This window comes from Triticum urartu, chromosome 7A, assembly GCF_056163025.1.
Source record: "Triticum urartu cultivar PI428250 chromosome 7A, HENAU_Tu73, whole genome shotgun sequence".
NCBI classification, from domain to species: Eukaryota; Viridiplantae; Streptophyta; class Magnoliopsida; order Poales; family Poaceae; genus Triticum; species Triticum urartu.
The window spans coordinates 191,096,597-191,122,878 of NC_141879.1; the positions used below are offsets into that span (position 1 = coordinate 191,096,597).

General features: G+C 42.8%; 1 protein-coding gene and 2 pseudogenes across 1 annotated transcript; all 3 read right to left on the reverse strand.

Annotated features, from left to right (window-relative positions):
- Window positions 1–21,290: 21,290 nt before the first annotated feature.
- On the reverse strand, window positions 21,291–22,002 carry LOC147958933 (uncharacterized; annotated as a pseudogene).
- LOC147958934 (small nucleolar RNA Z247) lies at window positions 21,726–21,865 on the reverse strand (annotated as a pseudogene).
- A 2,410-nt stretch (window positions 22,003–24,412) lies between the features above and the next one.
- Window positions 24,413–25,964, reverse strand: LOC125524036 (uncharacterized). Its single transcript, XM_048689114.2, has one exon. The coding sequence runs from the start codon at window positions 25,879–25,881 to the stop codon at window positions 24,763–24,765; it is 1,119 nt and encodes a 372-aa protein (XP_048545071.2). The 5' UTR covers window positions 25,882–25,964; the 3' UTR covers window positions 24,413–24,762.
- Between the last annotated feature and the right edge of the window lie 318 nt (window positions 25,965–26,282).

Sequence of the window (26,282 nt, forward strand, 5' to 3'; positions counted from 1 at the left end):
GACAATGATGAATGTGTCATGATAAATAGAATGGTGGAAAGTTGCATGGCAATATATCTCGGAATGACTATGGACATGCATAATAGGTAGGTATGGTGGCTGTTTTGAGGAAGATATAAGGAGGTTTATGTGTGAAAGAGTGTATCATATCACGGGGTTTGGATGCATCGGCGAAGTTTGCACCAACTCTCAATGTGAGAAAGGGCAATGCACGGTACCGAAGAGGCTAGCAAGGATGGAAGGGTGAGAGTGCGTATAATCCATGGAGTCAACATTAGTCATAAAGAACTCACATACTTATTGCAAAAATCTACAAGTCAAAAAAAACCTCGGTACTATGCGCATGCTCCTAGGGGGATAGATTGGTAGGAAAAGACCATCGCTCGTCCCCGACCGCCACTCATAAGGAGGACAATCAAATAACACCTCATGTTTCAAATTTGTTACATAACGTTTACCATACGTGCATGCTACGGGACTTGCAAACTTCAACACAAGCATTTATCAATTTCACAACTACTCAACTAGCACGACTTTGATATTAGTACCTCCATATCTCAAAACAATCATCAAGCATCAAACTTCTCTTAGTATTCAAAACACTCATAAGAAAATTTTACCAATCTTGAATACCTAGCATATGAGGATTTAAACAAATTACCATGCTATTTAAGACTCTCAAAATAATCTAAGTGAAGCATGAGAGATCAATAATTTCTATAAAACAAATCCACCACCATGCTCTAAAAGATATAAGTGAAGTATTAGAGCAAAACTATATAACTCAAAAGATATAAGCGAAGCACATAGAGTATTCTAACAAATTCCAAATCATGTACGGCTCTCTCAAAATGTGTGTACAGCAAGGATGATTGTGGTAAACTAAAAAGCAAAGACTCAAATCATACAAGACGCTCCAAGCAAAACACATATCATGTGGTGAATAAAAATATAGCTCCAAGTAAAGTTACCGATAGAAGTAGACGAAAGAGGGGATGCCTTCTGGGGCATCCCCAAGCTTTGGCTTTTAGGTGTCCTTAGATTATCTTGGGGGTGCCATGGGCACCCCCAAGCTTAGGCTTTCGCCACTCCTTGTTCCATAATCCATCAAATCTTTACCCAAAACTTGAAAACTTCACAACACAAAACTTAAAGTAGGAAATCTCGTGAGCTCCGTTAGCAAAAGAAAACAAAATACCACTTCAAGGTACTGTAATGAACTCATTCTTTATTTATATTGGTGTTAAACCTACTGTATTCCAACTTCTCTATGGTTTATAAACTATTTTACTAGCCATAGATTCATCAAAATAAGCAAACAACACACGAAAAATAGAATCTGTCAAAAACAGAACAGTCTGTAGTAATCTGTAGCTAGCACAAGATCTGGAACCGTAGTTTCTAGATTCACTTGCTTTTGCAGAACGTTTTGCATGCTTAGTTGGTATAGTACGCACATAAGGAGACTTCACAAGGTTTGATACCTTGCGCTTCCGTATCCCAACAACCTCCTCCGGTACCTCATCTTGTTCAATAGAACCAACTGATCCACGTGATGCGATTTCATCTGTTCCTAAAGATGTAATGGATTTATCATCCGATACCTCAGGAACTTCGATAGGATCATCTTTATCACCCTTGAAACTATCCAAATAGTCAGGTGTGCAATAATAAGGTCTCTTTTCTTCAGAATCATTAAGATCATCTTCATCATCCTCTTGCACATTCTTTTTTGCTATTGTTTTCAAATTGTCCATATCACGTTGATATACAAATTCTTTACGAGGGTCTCCACCATAGTTTCTAGATTCACTATTATCAGCACACTCATTCTCTTCTTCTTTTTCACTATCACGGGCTTTGTAGAAGACACCACTTTTGTTCAATTTCTCTATCATCCTCTGTGATTACAAATAAGTTCTAGTTAGTTAGGTGACACATCAAAAAACAAAGTGAACGGCAAAAAAACGAAACTTGTACCTGTGCGCATAGCTTTGGCAAACGAAGCATGTCCTTACGAATGTGCTTCAACTCAGTCATAATCCGATCCATAATAGGGTTCTGGCTAAAGGAAGCCTCAGATGTACTCACACCTTTTCTCCTTCCTGTAATGTTAGACTTTTTCGTACTGGATTTCTTGTTTTTTTCAGCTTGTTCCACTCTAATTTTGTTTAGTCGGTACTCTTCAGCAATGGTGTCATCGATCTATGCTACCTCTTGAGCACTGCATTGGTTTTCCCTTGAAGAGGAAAGGGTGATGCAGCAAAGTAGCGTAAGTATTTCCCTCAGTTTTTGAGAACCAAGGTATCAATCTAGTAGGAGGCCACGCACGAGTCCCTCGCACCTACACAAACAAATAAAATCCTCGCAACCAATGCAATAAAGGGGTTGTTAATCCCTTCACGGTCACTTACGAGTGTGAGATCTGATAGATATGCTAAGATAATATTTTTGGTATTTTTATGATAAATATGCAAAGTAAATAAAGCAAAATAAAAATGGCTCTTGAAATAGCTTGTTGACGGGAGATTAATATGATGAAAATAGACCCGGGGCCATAGGTTTCACTAGTGGCTTCTCTCGAGAGCATAAGTATTCCGGTGGGTAAAAAAATTACTGTTGAGCAATTGACAGAATTGAGAATAGTTATGAGAATATCTAGGTATGATCATGTATATAGGCATGACATCCGAGACAAGTAGACCGACTCCTGCCTGCATCTACTACTATTACTCCACACATCGACCGCTATCCAGCATGCATCTAGAGTATTAAGTTCAAAAGAACAGAGTAACGCTTTAAGTAAGATGACATGATGTAGAGGGATAAACTCATGCAATATGATATAAACCCCATCTTGTTATCCTCGATGACAACAATACAATACATGCCTTGCTGCCCCTACTGTCATTGGGAAAGGACACCGCAAGATTGAACTCAAAACTAAGCACTTCTCCCATTGCAAGAAAGATCAATCTAGTAGGCCAAACCAAACTGATAATTCGAAGAGACTTGCAAAGATAACCAATCATACATAAAAAATTCAGAGAATATTCAAATATTGTTCATAGATAAACTTGATCATAAACCCACAATTCATCAGTCTCAACAAACACACCGCAAAAGAAGATTACATCGAATAGATCTCCATCAGAATCATGGAGAACTTTGTATTGAGATCCAAAGAGAGAGAAGAAGCCATCTAGCTAATAACTATGGACCCAAAGGTCTGAGGTAAACTACTCACATATCATCAGCGAGGCTATGCTGTTGATGTAGAAGCCCTCTGTGATCGATGCCCCCTCCGCCGGAGCTTCGAAAAAGGCCCCAAGATGGGATCTCACGGGCACAGAAGGTTGCCGCGGTGGAATTAGGTTTTTGGCTCCGTATCTGGTAGTTTGGGGGTACGTAGGTATATATAGGAGGAAGAAGTACGTCGGTGGAGCAACGTGGGCCTCACGAGGGTGGAGGGCGCGTCTGGGGGGGGTTAGGCGCGCCCCCTACCCCATGCCTTCATGGTAACTTTCTTGACGTAGGGTCCAAGTCCTCTCGATCATGTTCGTTCCAAAAATCACGTTCCCAAAGGTTTCATTCCGTTTGGACTCCGTTTGATATTCTTTTTCTGCAAAACTCTGAAATAGGCAAAAAAAACAGCAATTCTGGGCTGGGCCTTCGGTTAATAGGTTAGTCCCAAAAATAATATAAACGTGTATAATAAAGCCCAATAATGTCCAAAATAGAATATAATATAGCATGGAACAATCAAAAATTATAGATACGTTGGAGACGTATCAAGCATCCCCAAGCTTAATTCCTGCTCGTCCTCGAGTAGGTAAATGATAAAAACAGAATTTTTGATGTGGAATGCTACTTGGCATAATTTCATTGTAATTCTCTTAATTGTGATATGAATATTCGGATCTGAAAGATTCAAGACAAAAGTTTAATATTGACATAAAAATAATAATACTTCAAGCATACTAACTAAGAAACTGCGTCTTCTCAAAATAACATGGCCAAAGAAAGTTATCCCTACAAAATCATATAGTCTGGCTATGCTCTATCTTCACCACACAAAGTATTTATATCATGCACAACCCCAATGACAAGCCAAGCAATTGTTTCATACTTTTGGTGTTCTCAAACTTTTTCAATCTTCACGCAATACATGAGCGTGAGCCATGGACATAGCACTATATGTGGAACAGAATGGTGGTTGTGGAGAAGACAAAAAAGGAGAAGATAGTCTCACATAAACTAGGCATATCAACGGGCTATGGAGAGTCCCATTAATAGATATCAATGTGAGTGAGTAGGGATTGCGATGCAACGGATGCACTAGAGCTATAAGTGTATGAAAGCTCAACAAAAGGAACTAAGTGGGTGTGCATCCAACTCGCTTGCTCATGAAGACCTAGGGTATTTTGAGGAAGCCCATCATTGGAATATAAAAGCCAAGTTCTATAATGAAAAATTCCCACTAGTATATGAAAGTGATATCATAGGAGACTCTCTATCATGAAGATCATGGTGCTACTTTGAAGCACAAGTGTGGTAAAAGGATAGTAGCATTGTCCCTTCTCTCTTTTTCTCTCGGTTTTTTATTTGGGCCTTCTTTCTTCTTTTTTTAGTCCGGAGTCTCATCCCGTCTTGTGGGGGAATCATAGTCTCCATGATCCTTTCCTCACTTGGGACAATGCTCTAAAAATCATGATCATCACACTTTTATTTACTTACAACTCAACAATTGCAACTCAATACTTACAACAAAATATGAGTCTATGTGAATGCCTCCGGCGGTGTACCGGGATGCGCAATAATGCATGAGTGACATGTATGAAAGAATTATGAACGGTGGCTTTGCCACAAATACGATGTCAACTACATGATCATGCAAGTAATATGACAATGATGAAGCATGTCATAATAACGGAACGGTGGAAAGTTGCATGGCAATATATCTCGAAATGGCTATGGAAATGCCATAATAGGTAGGTATGGTGGCTGTTTTGAGGAAGATATTTGGTGGGTTTATGGTACCGGCGAAAGTTGCGTGATACTAGAGAGGCTAGCAATGGTGGAAGGGTGAGAGTGCGTATAATCCATGGACTCAACATTAGTCATAAAGAACTCACATACTTATTGCAAAAATCTATTAGTTATCAAAGCAAAGTATTACACGCATGCTCCTAGGGGGATAGATTGGTAGGAAAAGACCATCGCTCGTCCCCGACCGCCACTCATAAGGAAGACAATCAATAAATAAATCATGCTCCGACTTCATCACATAACGGTTCACCATACGTGCATTCTATGGGAATCATGAACTTCAACACAAGTATTTCTCATATTCACAACTACTCAACTAGCATGACTCTCATATCACCATCTCCATATCTCAAAACAATTATCAAGTATCAAACTTCTCATAGTATTCAACACACTCATAAGAATTATTTTTTACTAATCTTGAATGCTATCATAATTAAAGCAAATTACCACACTGTTTTGTAGGACTCTCAAAATAATCTAAGTGAAGCATGAGAGAACAATTGTTTCTATAAAACAAATCCACCACCATGTTCTAAAATATATAAGTGAAGCACTAGAGCAAAAACTATATAGCTCAAAAGATATAAGTGAAGCACATAGAGTATTCTAATAATTTTCAAATCATGTGAATCTCTCTAAAAAGGTGTGTACAGCAAGGATGATTGTGGTAAACTAAAAATCAAAGACTCCAATAATACAAGACTCTCCAAGCAAAACACATATCATGTGGTGAATAAAAATATAGCTTCAAGTAAAGTTACCGATAGACGAAGACGAAAGAGGGGAGGCCTTCCGGGGCATCCCCAAGCTTAGGCTTTTGGGTGTCCTTGAGTTTTACCTTGGGGTACCATGGGCATCCCCAAGCTTAGGCTATTGCCACTACTTGTTCCATAATCCATCAAAACTTAACCCAAAACTTGAAACTTCACAACACAAAACTCAAAATAGAAAATCTCGTGAGCTCCGTTAGCGAAAGAAAACAAAACACCACTTCAAGGTACTGTAATGAACTCATTATTTATTTATATTGGTGTTAAACCTACTATATTCCAACTTCTCTATGGTTTATAAACTATTTTACTAGCCATAGATTCATCAAAATAAGCAAACAACACACGAAAAACAGAATCTGTCAAAAACAGAACAGTCTGTAGTAATCTGTAGCTAACGCAAAATTCTGGAACCCCAAAAATTCTAAAATAAATTTCTGGACGTGAGGAATTTATATATTGATCATCTTCAAAAAGAATTAACTAAATAGAACTTTCCAAATAAAAATGGCAGCAGTTCTCGTGAGCGCTAAAGTTTCTGTTATTTACAGCAAGTTTAACAAGACTTTCCCCAAGTCTTCCCAATGGTTCTACTTAGCACAAACACTAATTAAACACAAAAAACACAACAAAAACAGAAATCAAGGAATAAAAATAAATTGGGTTGCCACCCAACAAGCGCTATCGTTTAACGCCCCTAGCTAGGCATAACAAGCAAGGATAGATCTAGGTATTGCCATCTTTGGTAGGCAATCCGTAAGTGGCTCTCATAATAGATTCATAAGGTAATTTAATTTTATTTCTAGGGAAGTGTTCCATGCCTTTCCTTAACGGAAATTGGAATCTAATATTTCCTTCCTTCATATCAATAATTGCACCAATCGTTCTAAGGAAAGGTCTACCAAGAATAATAGGACATGAAGGATTGCAATCTATGTCAAGAACAATAAAATCTACGGGTACATAATTCCTATTTTAAACAATAAGAACATCATTAATTCTTCCCATAGGTTTCTTAATAGTGGAATCCGCAAGGTGCAAGTTTAGAGAGCAATCATCAAAATCACGGAAACCTAACAAATCACATAAATTCTTTGGAATCGTGGAAACACTAGCACCCAAATCACATAAAGCATAGCATTCATGATATTTAATTTTAATTTTAGTAGCTGGTTCCCACTCATCATAAAGTTTTCTAGGGATAGAAACTTCCAATTCAAGTTTTTCTTCATAAGATTTCATCAAGGCATCAACGATATGTTTAGTAAACGCTTTATTTTGACTATAAGCGTGAGGAGAATTTAGCACAGATTGCAACAAGGAAATACAATCAATCAAAGAGAATTTTTCATAATTAAATTCCTTGAAATCCAAAATAGTAGGTTTAGCAACATCTAGGGTTTTAATTTCTTCAATCCCACTTTTATCAAATTTATCATCAAGATCTAAAAACTTCGAATTCTTGAAACGCCTTCTAGGTAAAGGTGGATCATATTCAGTCCCATAATTATCAAGATTCATACTACAAAACAAAGATTTAATAGGGGACACATCAATAGCTTTTAGATCTTCATCTTTATTTTCATAGGAACTAGAGGAACACGCTCTTATAAAGGCATCTTTCTTAGCACGCATCCTAGCGGTTCTTTCTTTGCACTCATCAATGGAAATTCTCATGGCTTTGAGAGACTCATTGATATCATGCTTAGGTGGAATAGATCTAAGTTTCAAAGAATCAACATCAAGAGCAATTCTATCAACTTTCCTAGCCAACTCATCAATCTTAAGCAATTTTTCTTCAATCATGGCATTGAAACTCTTTTGCGAAGTAATAAATTCTTTAATATTAGATTCAAAATCAGAGGGCATCTTATTATAATTTCCATAAGAATTGTTGTAGGAATTACCATAATTATTAGAGGGATTACTAGGATAAGGCCTAGGATTGAAATTTCCTATATACGCGTTGTTACCAAAATTGTTCCTACCAACAAAATTCACATCCATAGATTCATTATTATTCTCAATCAAAGTAGACAAGGGCATATCATTAGGATCAGAAGAAACACTCTTACTAGCAAATAATTTCATAAGTTCATCCATCTTTCCACTCAAAACATTAATTTCTTCTATCGCATGCACCTTTTTATTAGTAGATCTTTTAGTATGCCATTGAGAATAATTAACCGTAATATTATATAGGACTTTAGTAGCTTCTCCTAAAGTGATTTCCATAAAAGTGCCTCCCGCGGCCGAATCTAAAAGATTTCTAGAAGCAAAATTCAATCCGGCATAAAAAAAATTGTACAATCATCCACAAATTCAAACCATGAGTAGGGCAATTACGTATCATTAATTTCATTCTCTCCCAAGCTTGTGCAACATGTTCATGATCAAGTTGCTTAAAATTCATAATATCGTTACTAAGAGAGATGATCTTAGCGAGAGGAAAATGCTTAGAGATAAAAGCATCTTTGCACTTATTCCATGAATCAATACTATTTTTAGGCAAAGATGAAAACCAAGCTTTAGCAAGATCTCTAAGCGAAAAAGGAAATAGTTTCAATTTAACAATATCGTTATCCACATCTTTCTTATTTTGCATATCACACAAATCAACGAAGCTACTTAGATGGGCAGCGGCATCTTCACTAGGAAGGCCGGAAAACGGATCTTTCATGACAAGATTCAGCACAACAGTATTAATTTCACAAGATTCAGCATCGGTAAGAGGAGCAATCGGAATGCTAATACATCATTGTTGTTGGTATTGGTGAAGTCACACAATTTAGTGTTATCTTGAGCCATCATGACAAGCAATCAAACTAACACACAAGCAAACAAAAAGCAAGCATGCAAAAAGAGGCAAACGGGAAAGAGAGGGAGGATCGAGAGAGAGGGCGAATAAAACGGCAAGGGTGAAGTGGGGGAGAGGAAAACGAGAGGCAAATGGCAAATAATGTAATGCGGGAGATAAGGGTATGTGATGGGTACTTGGTATATTAACTTTTGCGTAGACCTCCCCGGCAACGGCGCCAGAAATCCTTCTTGCTACCTCTTGAGCACTGCGTTGGTTTTCCCTGAAGAGGAAGGGATGCTGTAGCAAAGTAGCATAAGTATTTCCCTCAGTTTTTGAGAACCAAGGTATCAATCCAGTAGGAGGCTACGCGCGAGTCCCTCGCACCTGCAAAAAACAAATAAATCCTCGCAACCAATGCGATAAGGGGTTGTCAATCCCTACACGACCACTTATGAGAGTGAGATCTGATAGATATGATAAGATAATATTTTTGGTATTTTTATGATAAAGACGCAAAATAAAATAAAAGCTAAGTAAAAGAAAAAGGAAATAACTAAGTATTGGGAGATTAATATGATGAAGATAGACCCGGGGGCCATAGGTTTCACTAGTGGCTTCTCTCAATAGCATAGGTATTCTACGATGGGTGAACGAATTACCGTTGAGCAATTAACAGAATTGAGCATAGTTATGAGAATATCTAGGTATGATCATGTATATAGGCATCATGTCCGAGACAAGTAGACCGACTCCTGCCTGCATCTACTACTATTACTCCACTCATCGACCGCTATCCAGCATGCATCTAGAGTATTAAGTTCATGAAAACAGAGTAACGCCTTAAGCAAGATGACATGATGTAGAGGGATAAACTCATGCAATATGATGAAAACCCCATCTTGTTATCCTTGATGGCAACAATACAATACGTGCCTTGCTACCCCTACTGTCACTGGGAAAGGACACCGCAAGATTGAACCCAAAGCTAAGCACTTCTCCCATTGCAAGAAAGATCAATCTAGTAGGCCAAACCAAACTAATAATTCGAAGAGACTTGCAAGGATAACCAATCATACATAAAAGAATTCAGAGAAGATTCAAATATTGTTCATAGACAGACTTGATCATAAACCCACAATTCATCGATCTCAACAAACACACCGCAAAAAGAAGATTACATCGAATAGATCTCCACAAGAGAGGGGGGGACATTGTATTGAGATCCAAAAAGAGAGAAGAAGCCATCTAGCTAATAACTATGGACCCGTAGGTCTGAGCTAAACTACTCACACTTCATCGGAGGGGCTATGGTGTTGATGTAGAAGCCCTCCATGATGGATACCCCCTCCGGAGAAGCTCCGGAACAGGCCCCAAGATGGGATCTCATGGATAAAGAAAGTTGCGGTGGTGGAATTAGGGTTTTGGCTCCGTATCTGATCGTTTGGAGGTACGTAGGTATATATAGGAGGAAGGAGTGCGTCGGTGGAGCAACAGGGGGCCCACGAGGGTGGAGGGCGCGCGTGGGTGGGTAGGCGCACCCCCCTACCTCGTGGCCTCCTCTTTTGTTTCTTGACGTAGGGTCCAAGTCCCCTGGATCATGTTCGGTGAGAAAATCACGTTCCCGAAGGTTTCATTCCGTTTGGACTCTGTTTGATATTCCTTTTCTTCGAAACCCTAAAATAGGCAAAAAAACAGCAATTCTGGGCTGGGCCTCCGGTTAATAGGTTAGTCCCAAAAATAATATAAAAGTGGATAATAAAGCCCAATAATGTCCAAAACAGTAGATAATATAGCATAGAGCAATCAAAAATTATAGATACATTGGAAACGTATCAATATACATACTAGTGGCGCACCACACTGCACTTTAGTGGCGCACTGCAATAAACACACTAGTGGCGCACTACCTAGAAGTGCGCCATTAGTAACCCAGAGCACAAGGTAAATATGCCCCCTGGGAGGCATAGTAATGGCGCACCGTTTGACATACTAATGGCGCACTCCCTGGTGCGCCACTATTGTCTGGTATACTAATGGCGCACCAGGGGTGCGCCATTAGTATTAGTTACTAGTGGCATGATGATAGTGGCCCACCTGTAGTGTGCCATGAATGGCCAAAACAGGTGCGCCACTAATTAGCCTTTTCCTAGTAGTGAGGTGTTGACTACGATGAGATTTTCTCACTCGTATCGGTGCTTAAAAGTCTGTTCGAATCATGTTAGCAGTTGCCCCATTTTATGAAATCTGGCAAATGGATATCAAAACAACATTCCTTAATGGATTTCTTAAAGAAAAGTTGTATATGATGCAACAAGAAGGTTTTGTCAATCCTAAAGGTGCTAACAAAGTGAGCAAGCTCCAGTGATCTATCTATGGACTGGTGCAAGCATCTCGGAGTTGGAATATATGCTTTGATAAAATGATCAAAGCATATGGTTTTATACAGACTTGCGGTGAATCCTGTATTTACAAGAAAGTGAGTGGGAGCACTACAACATTTCTGATAAGTATATGTGAATGACATATTGTTGATCATAAATAATGTAGAATTTCCTGGAAAGCATAAAGGAGTGTTTGAATGGATTTTTTCAAAGAAATACCTCGGTGAAGCTACTTACATATTGAGCATCAAGATCTATAGAGATAGATCAAGACACTTGATATATTTTCAATGAGTACATACCTTGACAAGATTTTGAAGTAGTTCAAAATGGAACAGTCAAAGAAGGAGTTATTGCCTGTGTTGCAAGGTGTGAAGTTGAGTAAAGACGCAAAACCAGACCACAACAAAAAATAGAAAAAGAATGAAAAGCCATTCCCTATGCCCCTGTCATAGGTTCTATAAAGTATGCTATGATGTGTACCTGACCTATTGTGTACCTCACCATAAGTTTGGCAAGAGGGTACAGTAGTGATCTAGGAGTGGATCACTGGACAACGGTCAAAAATATCCTTAGTGGAATAAGAAAATGTTTCTCGGTTATGGAGGTGACAAAGAGTTCATCGTAAAGAGTTACGTCGATACAAGCTTTGACACCGATCTGGATGACTCTAAGTCTCGATCTAGATACATATCGAAAGTGGGAGCAGTTAGCTAGAGTAGCTCCGTGCAAAGCATTGTAGACATAGAAAATTTGCAAAATACATACGGCTCTGAATGTGGCAGGCCCGCTGATTAAATTTCTCTCACAAGCAACACATGATCACTTTTTTGGGTGTTAATCACATAGCGATGTGAACTAGATTATTGACTCTAGTAAACCCTTTGGGTGTTAGTCACATGGAGATGTGAACTAATCACATAAAGATGTGAACTATTGGTGTTAAATCACATGATGATGTGAACTAGATTATTGACTCTAGTGCAAGTGGGAGACTGAAGGAAATATGTCCTAGAGGCAATAATAAAGTCATTATTTATTTCCTTATTTCATGATAATGTTTATTATTCATGCTAGAATTGTATTAACCAGAAACTTAGTACATGTGTGAATACATAGACCAACAGAATGTCACTGGTATGCCTCTACTTAACTAGCTCATTGAATCAATGATGGTTATATTTCCTAACCATAGACATGAGTTGTCATTTGATTAACAGGATCACATCATTAGAGAATGATGTGATTGACTTGACCCATCCGTTAGCTTAGCACAATGATCGTTTAGTTTGTTGTTATGCTTTCTCCATAACTTATACATGTTCCTATGATTATGAGATCATGCAACTCCTGAATACTGGAGGAACACTTTGTGTGCTACCAAATGTCACAACGTAACAGGGTGATTATAAAGGTGCTCTACAAGTGTCTCTGATGGTCTTTGTTGAGTTGGCATAGATCGAGATTAGGATTTGTCACTCCGATTGTCGGAGAGGTATCTCTGGGCCCTCTCGGTAATGCACATCACTATAAGCCTTGTAAGCATTGTGACTAATGAGTTAGTTGCGGAATGATGCATTACGGAACGAGTAAAGAGACTTGCCAGTAACGAGATTGAACTAGGTATTGAGATACCAACGATGGAATCTTGGGCAAGTAACATACCGATGACAAAGGGAACAACGTATGTTGTTATCTGGTTTGATCGATAAAGATCTTCATAGAATATGTAGGAACTGTTGGAAATATGCCCTAGAGGCAATAATAAAAGCATTATTATTATATTTCTTTGTTCATGATAATTGTCTTTATTCATGCTATAACTGTATTATCCGGAAATCGTAATACACGTGTGAATACATAGACCATAATATGTCCCTGGTAAGCCTCTAGTTGACTAGCTCGTTGATCAACAGATAGTCATGATTTCCTGGCTATGGACATTGGATGTCATTGATAACGGGATCACATCATTAGGAGAATGATGTGATGGATAAGACCCAATCCTAAGCATAGCACAAAGATCGTGTAGTTCGTTTGCTAGAGCTTTTCCAATGTCAAGTATCTTTTCCTTTGACCATGAGATCGTGTAACTCCCGGATACCGTAAGAGTGCTTTGGGTGTATCAAACGTCACAACGTAACTGGGTGACTATAAAGGTGCACTACGGGTATCTCCGAAAGTGTCTGTTGGGTTGACACGGATCGAGACTGGGATTTGTCACTCCGGATAACGGAGAGGTATCACTGGGCCCACTCGGTAATGCATCATCATTATGAGCTCAAGGTGACCAAGTGGTTGATCACGGGATCATGCATTACGGTACGAGTAAAGTGACTTGCCGGTAACGAGATTGAACAAGGTATTGGGATACCGACGATCGAGTCTCGGGCAAGTAACATACCGATTGACAAAGGGAATTGTATACGGGGTTGATTAATCCTCGACATCATGGTTCATCCGATGAGATCATCGTGGAGCATGTGGGAGCCATCATGGGTATCCAGATCCCGCTGTTGGTTATTGACCGGAGAGTCGTCTCGGTCATGTCTGCTTGTCTCCCGAACCCGTAGGGTCTACACACTTAAGGTTCGGTGACGCTAGGGTTATGAAGATATGTGTATGCAGTAACCCGAATATTGTTCGGAGTCCCGGATGAGATCCCGGACGTCACGAGGAGTTCCGGAATAGTCCGGAGGTAAAGAATTATATATAGGAAGTGCTGTTTCGGCCATCGGAACAAGTTTCGGGGTTATCGGTATTGTACCGGGACCACCGGAGGGGTCCCGGGGGCCCACCGGGTGGGGCCACCTTACCCAGGAGGGCCCCATGGGCTGAAATAGGAGGGAACCCAGCCCATAGTGGGCTGGGGCGCCAGCCCCTATAGGCCCATGCGCCTAGGGTTCCACCAAGGAGGAGTCCAAGTGGTGGAAGGCACCCCTGAGTGCCTTGGGGGGGAGGGAAACCTCCCCTGGGCAGCCGCACCTAGGAGATTGGATCTCCTAGGCTGCGCACCACCCCCCCTTGGCCCTCCTATATATAGTTGAGGAGAGGAGGGATTTCATACCTCAGCCTTTGGTGCTTCCTCTCTCCCCGTTACGTCTCTCTCTCATAGTATAGGCGAAGCCCTGCTACTGTGACGCCCTGCGTCCACCACCACGCCGTCGTGCTGTTGGATCTTCATCAACCTCTCTTCCCCCCTTGCTGGATCAAGAAAGGAGGAGACGTCATCCGTTCCGTACGTGTGTTGAACGCGGAGGCACCGTCCGTTCGGTGCTTGATCATCGGTGATTTGAATCACGTCGTGTTCGACTACATCATCCCCGTTCTTTGAACGCTTCCGCTCGCGATCTACAAGGTACGTAGATGCATCTAATCACTCGTTGCTAGATGAACTCCTAGATGGATCTTGGTGAAACCGTAGGAAAATTTTTGTTTTCTGCAACGTTCCCCAACAGGAACCAATATGAGCATCCAGGTTCCGCTATTGGTTACTGACCGGAAGTGGGTCTCGGTCATGTCTACATAGTTCTCGAACCCGTAGGTTCCGCATGCTTAACGTTCGGTGATGATCGATATTATGAGTTTATGTGTTTTGATGAACCGAAGGTTGTTCGGAGTCCCGGATGTGATCACGGGCATGACGAGGAGTCTCGAAATGGTCGAGACATAAAAATCGATATATTGAAAGCCTATGTTTGGACGTCGGAATGGTTCCGAATGGTTCAGGCATTTTTCCGGAGTACCGGGAGGTTACCGGAACCCCCCGGGAGAAGTTATGGGCCTTATGGGCCATAAGAAGGAAGCACACCAGCCCTAAAGGGGCTGGTGCTCCCCCCTTGGGCAGGAGCCGAATTGTAATAGGTTTGGGGGGGCTTTCCTTCTCTCCTACTCCTCCTTCCCTTCCTCTCCTACTCCAACTAGGGATGGGGGGAATCCTACTCCCGGTAGGAGTAGGACTGCCCTAGGGCGCGCCATAGAGAGGGCCAGCCCCTCCCCTCCTCCATTCCTTTATATACAGGGAGGGGGGCACCCCATAGACACACAAGTTGATCATTGATCTCTTAGCCGTGTGCGGTGCCCCCTCCACCATAATCCACCTCGGTCATATCGTAGCGGTGCTTAGGCGAATCCCTGTTCCGGTAACATCACCATCACCATCATCATGCCATCGTGCTGACGAAGCTCTCCCTCGACACTCTGCTGGATCGTGAGTTCGTGGGACGTCACCGAGCCGAACATGTGCAGATCACGGAGGTGCCATACCTTCAGTGCTAGGATCGGTCGATCGTGAAGACGTATGACTACATCAACCGCGTTGTCATAACGCTTCCGCTTACGGTCTACGAGGGTACATGGACAACACTCTTCCATCTCATTGCTATGCATCACCATGATCTTGCGTGTGCGTAGGATTTTTTTTGAAATTACTGCGTTCCCCAATAGTTTCGTGCGGGGTTGCGGTATGGGAGACATGGACGACGTGCGCTAGGCGCACTGGGCCGGCCCATTAAGTGCGTCAGGTGCCAGCTTTGGGCCGCCACACAGTCTTAGCTAAGCTGGTCCAAGCAAGCCATAAACATTGCATTGGTGCGGGTTTGAAACCCCCCAGGCGCAAGCGAGGACGTGTGCTTGCTTAACTAGTGGACCCGTTGCGCCAAATGACACAGAGATCTGTTGAATCCATGTGCACATTGAAAAGAAAATCCATGGTTTAGTTGGTTTATAGTTGTGGGCAAGCACATACGGTAACAAATTTAACGCCCGTTGCACCAAATGGCACATGGTCCTATTTAAAACCATGAGTGCTTTGAAAATATTTGTTTGTGTTTATAGACTTAGGTTTTAGCAACCACTTAGGATGCCAAATTCCACAAGTCATATTTCAAACCCGAAGTGTTTGAAAATGTTTGTCTTTGTCAATAAAATTTGGTTTTATGAACCACTTAAGTACCAATTCAAACCCTTTAAAAACCCCTTAGATGCCAAATAATGCAAAGTCCCAATTTAGACCAAGAGTTATCTAACATGTTTACATTTATCCTTTACATAGAAATTTCACTGCACATAGAAATTTTCAAGCTTAAAAACAACAATATGTTCAAAAGAAATAACTTGATAGGAAATTATACCTATTGCTAAACCACAACTTGACAACATTAATGTAAATATATACTTATATCACCAATTCATACTTCCATAATACAAAATCAAGTAAAATGGATCCACAAAAAGTTTTAGCTTCAGAGCTTGATCTTTCTTTATTTGACACGTCAACGGCGGGCTTATGCATGCCTGAACTTTATTACCAACTGAAGAAGCCATTACAAGAGTTCAGAATTACATAACGGGAGAGGTGGGATTGAAGGGGAAGATTACAAGATAAGGCACAAAAACTATAATCTCTCAGCAAGGTGTCTCAACATAGAGGACCAAGCATCAAGCAGAGTTTGTTTTGGAATACTTTTGCAGTGATGCGCCCAAAGGTGGAGGATGTCTGCAGCCGCCCCGGCGATGGAGTGAAGGCCTTGGTGCTCGGCTCGAAATACCATTGCATTGCGATGTTCCATAGAATGGCCATGAGCACCGTGGGGCGGGTTTTATTTGTCAGCTGGCCATCCCAGGCGTGAACCAGCTGGCCATTCGTCTGCAGAATACTGATCTATGTTTGTCTTCGTATCCTTTTTCTTCTCCGAACTCGAGTGTGATGCCTCTTGACCGACAATTTCCAAACCATCATATTTAGCTTTTCATTCCATGAGAAATCTGTAATGGGTCTTCACCCATGTCGTCACCAAGTTTATGAGGGAAAGAAAGCGTGTAACTAGATTGTTGCTTGTTTAGTTTCAAGTTAGCATTTCTAGACTGTTATGGTAATTAAAGCTTGTATATTGTTTTCAAAAGCCAAGCTAAGAATGAAGTACACAGTACTATAACTGGGAAAGTAGGAAAATCAAATCATATACTCTGACACATATTGCAGAAAGAGAAGCGTGAAGCGCACTTCCTTGAAATTTGAACACAAGTGAACATTCATTCCTGTTGAGCCTACTATTTATCTACAGAGGAGCATGGATAAGAAAAGACAGAAATTTAGAAAATGTATGCAAATTCACATATACTTTTTTCTAAAATCCCATGGTAATGTGTTGGTGCACGGTGTATTATCATATTCCAGGGAATATGAAATTCATACAAAAAGAAAACACGGGACATAGATGGGGACTGTCTTTAAGGCAAAGAAAGTAACTAATCAAGAAAGAAGCTTGCACATTCCATTTTCCTGGAGTAAACATTGCAAAGTACCCAGCTATTAAAGTTCCCAGCTAGTACTTAGTATTTGACAATGGGACAAAAAATTAGCAGACTGCACAAACACCAACTTACATGTATGAGGTCCTATTTGTGAGAGAACGTCGTACCCTAGCTCTGGGCGATGGCTTCGTGTTAAATAGCCAGGGGCGCAACTCCCTGGGTTAGCGTACAGATTGGATCGAGTACATCTTGGAGAATAAGGGATAGAATAGAGAGATATCTAGTTACAATGATAACAGAATATTCGAACAAACTATCTCTATCTATCTAGGTTCGGTTGACATCCTGTGGGCCAAAGGCTATCACGTAGAAGCTCCATATGTGTCGTTTAACACCCTCCCTTAATCACAACTTTGTCAAGTGGAGATTACGCTTGAACTCCTCAAGATTCCTCGTGGGAAATGCCTTTGTAAATCCATCTGCAACCTGATCACGTGAATGCACAAAACGAATTTCCAATTGCCTGTTAGCAACTCTTTCTCTGACAAAATGGAAATCTATCTCAATATGTTTTGTTCTGGCATGAAACACTGGATTAGCAGATAAATAGGTAGCACCAAGGTTATCACACCATAAGCATGGGGCTTGAGTGCATTTCACACCAAGCTCCCTCAACATGGACTGAACCCAAATAATCTCAGCTGTAGCATTTGCTAGTGCCTTGTACTCAGCTTCTGTACTGGACCTTGATACAGTGGTTTGTTTCTTTGCACACCATGATATCAAGTTTGGACCAAAGAACACTGCAAAACCACCAGTGGAGCGTCTGTCATCTAGACATCCAGCCCAGTCAGAGTCAGAAAAAGCACTAACAAGAGTAGATGATGACTTGTTGAAAGTAAGACCAAGATTCATAGTATCTTTCACATATCTCACTATGCGCTTTGCAGCAGTCCAATGAGTTTTGGTGGGAGCATGAAGAAACTGACATACTTTGTTCACAGCAAAGGAAATATCAGGTCTTGTCAACGTTAAATATTGAAGTGCTCCCACTAAACTCCTGTATCTGGTACCATCCTCTTGACTCAAAGGTTCTCCTTCTGCAAGGGATAATTTCTCTGTACTAGACAATGGAGTTGGTGAGGACTTACACCCTTGCAACCCAACTCTTCTTACCAGATCATTGGCATATTTTTCCTGAGAGAGATGAAGACTATTTCCATATTTCTTGACTTCAATCCCTAGAAAGAAATGCAAGTCTCCCAGATCTTTAAGAGCAAACTCAGCATTCAGATCGTTTAACAGTCCTTCCACTGCCTCATCAGATGAACATGTGACAATAATATCATCAACATAAATAAGAACAAATATGGATGTATTTGACTTATTGTAGATAAACAAAGATGTGTCAGACTTAGAAGGAATGAAACCGAGTGTTTGCAACTTCTGACTGAGTCATGAGTACCATGCTCGAGGAGACCGCTTCAGTCCATATAAAGCTTTGTCAAGTTTACACACATGAAATGGCTTTCTTTTACTTACAAACCCACGAGGTTGTTTCATGTAGACTTCCTCTTCTAGAACACCATGAAGGAACGCATTCTTGACATCTAGCTGCCGAAGACTCCATCCCCTGGACACAGCAATGGATAGTACAAGACGAATAGTTGCAGCTTTCACAACAGGACTAAATGTGTCCTCGTAATCTATGCCATATCGTTGCTTAAAACCTTTTGCCACTAGTCTGGCCTTGTAGCGATCTATAGTTCCATCAGACTTTCTCTTGATTATGTAGACCCACTTGCAATCAATTAAATTTTTACCTTGCTTTGGGGGAATGAGATGCCATGTTTTATTTTTCCGAAGTGCCATGCATTCTTCTTCCATGGCATTTTTCCACCGTGCATCACTAAGTGCCTCATCAAGAGTATTTGGTTCACCTGTTGAACATGTCAGGCCAAACTTTGTTATTTGCTTATAATTGACAGGTTTTGTCACCCCTTTCTGTAGACGTGTACGCTGAGGAAAAGGTGCTGTTGTAGTATTGTCCGACACAGAAGATCCAGCCGCTGCACCGGTTGATCCCGAGGCAGATCCTTCCAGCGCCCCTGTCGCACCAGGGAAGGAGTCCACGGGATTTTCTGTGGCGGTGGTCTGCAGCAGCTGTGATACAGCCGGTGCATAAGATCCTGCGCCTGGCTGCGAGTCCACTGGCGACCCATCATGGCGCAATGATGGTGTGGGCCTGGGCAAATCCACGTTGGATCACGTGCCGCCAGACGGATCAGCGCGGGGCTCCGCACCTGCCTCCTGTCTGTTGGGTGCGGCACAAGTTGGTTGCCGTCGGATGTAGTGGCGGGGCCCATCTGCGGGCCAGCGACCCCGCATGTCAGCACCGAATTGATGGGCGCCGGAGGACGCGCCCGAGCCAGTGGAGGGGCGCCGCGTGCCTGGCGCTGGGTCGCAGGAGGCGCGCCTGGCGGCGACACGGGTTCCCGTGGACTGCTGCCCTGCTGCTGCATCGATCCCAAGGCAGATTCACTGCTGGGCTGCTGCAGTTCCAATCCCGATGAGGATCTGCGCGCCAGCCATGGACACATAAAATGTGGGCTGATTTCATCACTATTTTGGGTGATTTCTACATCGTTTTCTCCACCGTTTTCATCTGCATCATCACAAAGCTCAAGTGCATGGTTATGAGAGTTAGTCAGTGATTGATCAACACAATTATTTCCCCCTTGATCAAGACCGGTGAGGCTAGGTGGGAGGAGAAGAATTTCTTGACGAAGTAGTGCACCGGCGTTGGGATGAAGATCGGAAAACGGAAACTTCGTTTCATCAAAGACTATGTCACGAGAGATATATACTCGGCCCGTAGAAACATCGAGGCACTTAACTCCTTTATGCTTGGCACTATAGCCAAGGAACACACATTGCTTAGAGCGGAACATTAATTTGCGATTGTTGTATGGACGAAGAATGGGCCAGCAAGCACACCCAAACACAAGAAGAGAGGTGTAGTCGGGTTTGGTGTGAAGGAGTCTTTCCATAGGAGTTTCATTGTTAATGACACGACTAGGGAGCATGTTGATGATATGAACGGCAGTGAGAAACGCCTCATCCCAGAACTTGAGGGGCATGGAGGCGCCAGCTAAAAGAGCTAGTCCAACCTCTACAATGTGTCTATGCTTGCGTTCGGCAGACCCGTTTTGTTGGTGAGCGTGCGGACAAGACACATGATGAGAGATTCCAAGTTTTTGGAAGAAAGAGTTTAGTTTCTCGTATTCCCCTCCCCAATCAGATTGGAGAGCAAGAATTTTACTATCAAATTGGCGTTCAACTAAAGCTTGAAAGTTGAGAAAAACTTGGAACACATCGGATCGTTTCTTAAGAAGATAGATCCAAGAGAACTTGCTATAATCGTCAATGAAACTCACATAGTATGTATGTCTACCAACATAAGAGGGGGCAGGACCCCAAACATCAGAAAAGATAAGTTGCAATGGTTTGGTAGAAATACTTGTAGAAACTGGATAGGGTAACTGATGACTTTTGGACTTTTGGCATGAATCACAAATTGTTTTGACATCACGCTCTCCAACATATGGGAGCTTATTTTTCCTAAGCAATCGCTCAACTAAAGAAAAAGATGCATGTCCTAAACGATCGTGCCACCGTGTTGAAGACACTTTGGTGGCACTAAACACTTGTTTATTCAATCTTCTAATCTCCGGAATCAAGGGATATAGTCCACGAACGCATCTACCTCGATAGAGCACCTTCTTCGTTGCCTGATCCTTGATCAAACAGAAGAAAGGGTGAAATTCAAGAAAGACATGATTGTCAATGGTAATGCGGTGAACAGAAAGAAGATTTTTTGAAGCACTAGGGACATGCAAGATTCTTTTAAGGTGAATTTTTCTGTGAGGGGTTTTTATAATTGAGTGACCAATATGGCTAATTCTCATACCTTCTCCACTGGAAGTGTGGATGTGGGGATGTGGTCCTTGCCACGGTACTTTTCACGCATGGTCACTTTCTCCAGCTCGCCGGTGATGTGGTTTGTGGCGCCGCTGTCGACATACCAGTTGGTGTCGACGCCATAGGAGCCATCAGCTGCTCCAGCCACCTTCTCATCTTGAGATGAGTCATCTTCATCTTCCTCATAGCGGTACCAGCAATCTTTTGCTGAGTGGCCCGGTTTGCCGTAGATTTGGCACCTGACCGTGTCAGGACACGACTTGTTGTTGGAGTTGTTGTTGCGCCGGCCTCTAGTGTTGGTGTAGGAAGGCCGGCCGCCGCCGCATGCGTTGTTGGAGCCGCTATTGTTGCCGCCACCAGTGCCCTTGCCCTTGCTGTTCTGGGGCGGCCCGCGATGACGTGACCTCCCGCCACGGCCGCGCGTGGCGGCGTTAGCAGAAGACTTGAAGCCGCCTCCTACAGCTCCTTGGAAGAGGGCCACCCGCTGATCAAAGTTGCTCATCTGAGCGAACAAGTCGTCGAGGGTGACCGGTATGGTGCGTGCATCAAGGGCAGACACCAACGGCTGATAGTCCATGTCAAGCGCATTGAGGATGTACGAGATCAACTCATCATCCTGCAATGGCTTGCCAGCAGCAGCAAGCTCGTCGGTGAGGCCATGCATATGCGCGAAGAAGGAGGCCACTGACAGCGTTCCTTTCTGCGCGTTGGTGAGGGCTGCACGGATGTTGTTGACGCAGGACAGCGATGTTGACGAGAACATGCTCGCCAATGCCGTCCAGAGCTCGTGTGCATGAGCGATCGAGGTCACCTGCACCAAGACTTCTTTGGAGGGATTGTTCAGAAGATATCCGAGTACCTGCTGATCTTTGCGAACCCAGATGGGATGGAGTGGATTCGGGATGGTCTCCTCCTTCCCATCCTTGTCCTTGCTGACGACGATCTTGGCCGGCTCCGCCATGCTTCCATCGACATAGCCAAAGAAGCCTGCCCCTCTCAGTTGCGGCGTAATCTGGGTACGCCACAGGATATAGTTTGTGCGGGTCAGCCGCTCGGTGATCTGACCAGAGAGGGCAGTGGAGGTGGTGCTGGAGGAGGCCATGGCAAGGGTTGTGGGAGGAGGAGGGAAAACTAGATGGGAAGAGTTAGGCTTTGTATACCATGTGAGAGAACGTCGTACCCTAGCTCTGGGCGACGGCTTCGGGTTAAATAGCCAGGGGCGCAACTCCCTGGGTTAGCGTACAGATTGGATCGAGTACATCTTGGAGAACAAGGGATAGAATAGAGAGATATCTAGTTACAATGATAACAGAATATTCGAACAAACTATCTCTATCTATCTAGGTTCGGTTGACATCCTGTGGGCCGAAGGCTATCACGTAGAAGCTGCATATGTGTCGTTTAACACTATTAAGTAAACATGATTGAAGGTTATTTACCTGCGCTCGACCAAGTTAGAGACAGTTTTGGTCCCAGTCACCTTAAATAAATTTTTATGGAATTCTCTGTGGATATCTGAGAAGTGTTTATTTGCTGAAATAGGTTAAGCGGTTTAAAAGCTATGAACAGGATAACAAGCGACTCAGTAACTCAATTAAAGTTTCAGCTAAACTTAGAACTGGTTATTTAGGTTTTTGCTTGAGGAAAATATTAATTTATTCATGGAATAGAGATTTAACCTTTTTTGTATGTAAGCTGATATAACTTTTCTGTACTGCAGGCAGTTTGTTTAAATCCACAAAACAGTCCCTTCAGTAGGTTAATGATGAAAGTTTTTTTTGCGGGTATTTCAATGATGAAAATTAATTACTAACTATGGTGCAAAATATCAATGTTCCTTCACTCTTTTGAACTGCAGGGCGTAATTTGCCCATCCAAGTTCAAATTTGAATATGTGGGTTATGTTAAAACACAATAAGGTTTTGTTTGTGTCCAAACGTACTTTTTTATGATTGTACTTCTGAATCCCTATATTAAAACCTTGCTCCACTTGCTACTTTGTCAGGCCCGAGTGGGTTGAGGCGCTAGCAATCGATCAAATCAAGAGATCAAATGAGGAAATGAGGCCTGAATCTGGATGTATTACTATAAAAGAGGAACTATAGTGTAATGTGTTCATAGCCAGATAGGCAAACTTGGAGAATAAGCATGAATGAATAGCCAGCCACAACCCGGCTGTTAAGTAGGTGTGCTGTCCCCGGCAACGGAGTGAAAGGGAACAGTTACTACGCGGTAACGTTACAGTAGGGATCGGACGACTCGCGCGTTTTGTCTGAATCTTCAATAGTTAACTGAAGAAAGCTACACTGCTTCAGTAGGCGTGACACACTTACATGTAGGCCTTTCAGATTATAAATCGGCATTGCCATTGCGGTTATTGAAGATCTTCGTGTATAGCTTTTGGATCAAAGTCAAGCATTTCGTATCGCCTTCACGTATACCAGTAAAAAATATAACTAAATCATGGGATTCATGCATAGTCAATGAAACTACAAAAGAAAGTCCGGAACTGTCAGAAAAGTTCAGAGTTAAATGATCGACAAGTACAGAGTTTGCACTAAAAAGACAACTACTACATTGGCAATGTAAACTATTATCATTTGTACTGTAAAAAAGGTTAGAGAGAAAAGTTAATAAAGATGAGTGACATAAACCTGTTCAGATCTTTATAAACCTGGGTACTTGTTTGAGATAAAATAACAAAAGGGAATTCAGAAAGGAGTTCAAAACATATAACATTGGAGGGTTAGGCTCAATTTAGTCTCATGTTCTTCCTGTACATGTGTGAATTAAGGAGTAGCAGGCACATGAACAACAAAATTCAGAGATGCCAGAAAATCAAGGCGCAAATTACACAGAACTATGGAGCTAAAATACAACTATTTAGATCAAGGCACTATTAAGAAAGATAACATAGTTCAGTAAGTCATGAAAATAAATGCTGCAGAATTTGGAGACCACTTAGATACTGTAAATTCAGTTAGCAACAAGACAGACAGATTGTACTTACATTTCAAGGAAAAATATGACTACTCCACACAGTGAATCATAAACATTGACACTGTAATAACTGTTTACTCCACACTGTAAATAGACAGAACAATTATTTTTGGCCACAACTTGAATCTGCTCTGCAACTTATGAACTTGTAGTTGTTCTGCAGATTATCAAGAGCAGCGAAACAGTTTTGATTTACAAACATAGTTAGTCCTACTACTTATCTGCGGTTGCCCAGATCATAACTGCATCATGCTTGCTTATCTGAAACTAATACAAAAAGATAGAGCAGTTTTAACATGGTCCATCACAGGAAACAGAGCAGAAGAAGTACTAGTGCAGGAGCGAATGCAAGGTTCAGAAATCCATCACAGAAGCAAGAAGAACAACAACAGTTTTACTAGCTTGCAAGAACAAGTGGAGCAAATTGCTCAGAGGTACATCCGTGGCGATCGTACATGGACGAACTATTACATCAGCCAGTGAGTATCCTCGTATACACTTGAAAACAATTTCAACATCGGACTTAGTAGACACTTGCAGGCGAGAAGAAGTTGCTGTGCCCTCCAGCGTGAAGATTGGCCGCGGCATTGCACCTCTTCTCCTTCTCCAGCGCCTCTTCGGCCTTCCACGCTGCTTCAAATGGATCATGGAAGATGATCGGCGGCGGAGGCTTGTAAGTCCCCACGTCTTGGGCAATGGATGACTTGTCGTTCGTCGACTCTTCTGCTTCTTCATCGAGGAAGGTCCTAAGGAACTCCAGCTCGTCAGCTTCGAGCGGGACGATTTCTTCTGCAGCATCAGCGAAAAGCCCCTCTGGTTCCAAGTAGAAATTCTGTTCGATGCTGTTAGTAGCTCCGACCGGGAGATTTTCCTCCGCTTGTGACCCGAGAAGCTCATCGATTGTGCAACAGAACCGGGCCATGTCGTCGTCAGCTTCAGGTACGGATTCATCCGGCAAGAAAACCGGTGCTGCAGCGGTGAACGACGATGTGGCAGGTGCCGGGACCGGGACGGCACCGCGCATCCTCTTCTGAGGGCGCGCCGGATGAGGCTCGGCGGCGGCAGCGGTCGCTGGCCTCTTCTGCGCGTGCGTGCTCTGGGTCACGGCCTCCGGTTGCGGTTGTTGAAGCTTGTACGCCTCCGATTCCTGTCGGGCCGCGTCAGGGGCATGCTGAGCCAAGTGCATCTTGCAGAAGACCTTCACCCCGTCGCTGACGGTGGCCTCCGGCAGCAGGCACCGGTACTCCTCCATGACCCAGCCGGTGGACTTGCCCTTCTTCTTGAAGGACAGGTTCTTGACCTCGCCGACCTTGACTCCCGCGTGGCAAATCTCCGTGGTCTTCTGGATGGTCCAGGTGCCGGTGCCGGCGCCGCGCACGCTCTGGTGCTTGCTCCCGTTCTTGCTCTTGCACGTGGTGAAGAAGAACCGGTCGCCGCTGCTCACGGCCTGCGGCACGGGCGCGTACCGGGCGGCCAGATCCTTGGGCTCGCAGCCGGAGATGTTGACGCGGTGGATGAGCTTGTCGACGCCGTGCAGCGTCTCGCCGGAGAGGAGGCGTGGCAGGTAGTAGGTGACGGCGTCCACTTCCGTAGGGCTCAACCGGTAGTGGTGGAAGACGTCGTCGACGTCGAGCCCCTCCATCCCGGCCGGCGGCAGCCCGATCTGCTGCTAGGGTTCTACTGCAGCTAGGAAAGGGCGGGCGACTGGGATTTGGGCGAGGTCTGTCTGCGGGATCGGAAGGTGTTGTGGGACGCGAAGGAGTTGTGTGCTGATATTTAAAGACGCTGTACTGCGCGTGCGCGATGGAGGACGCGTCAGATTTCCTTTTTCTGAATCCGAATGTGTCCCCAGTTCAGTTTCCCGTCAGATTTCTGAAACTTGCCGCTCCCGTTTGCTTTCATTTTCTGAAACTTGCCGACCTGATTGTGATTCTTGATTTTGAGACTAACAGCGTGTTTGACAGTTTGAGGGAATGGGCATGGGAGTTTTTAAGGGGGAGTTGGCTGATGGATAAGACATGGGAATGTGAATTTAACAAAAAA

Bases quoted from the DNA above. Each gene is read 5' to 3' on its own strand.
- LOC125524036 (XM_048689114.2), bottom strand. From the start codon at position 25,881: ATGGAGGGGCTCGACGTCGACGACGTCTTCCACCACTACCGGTTGAGC.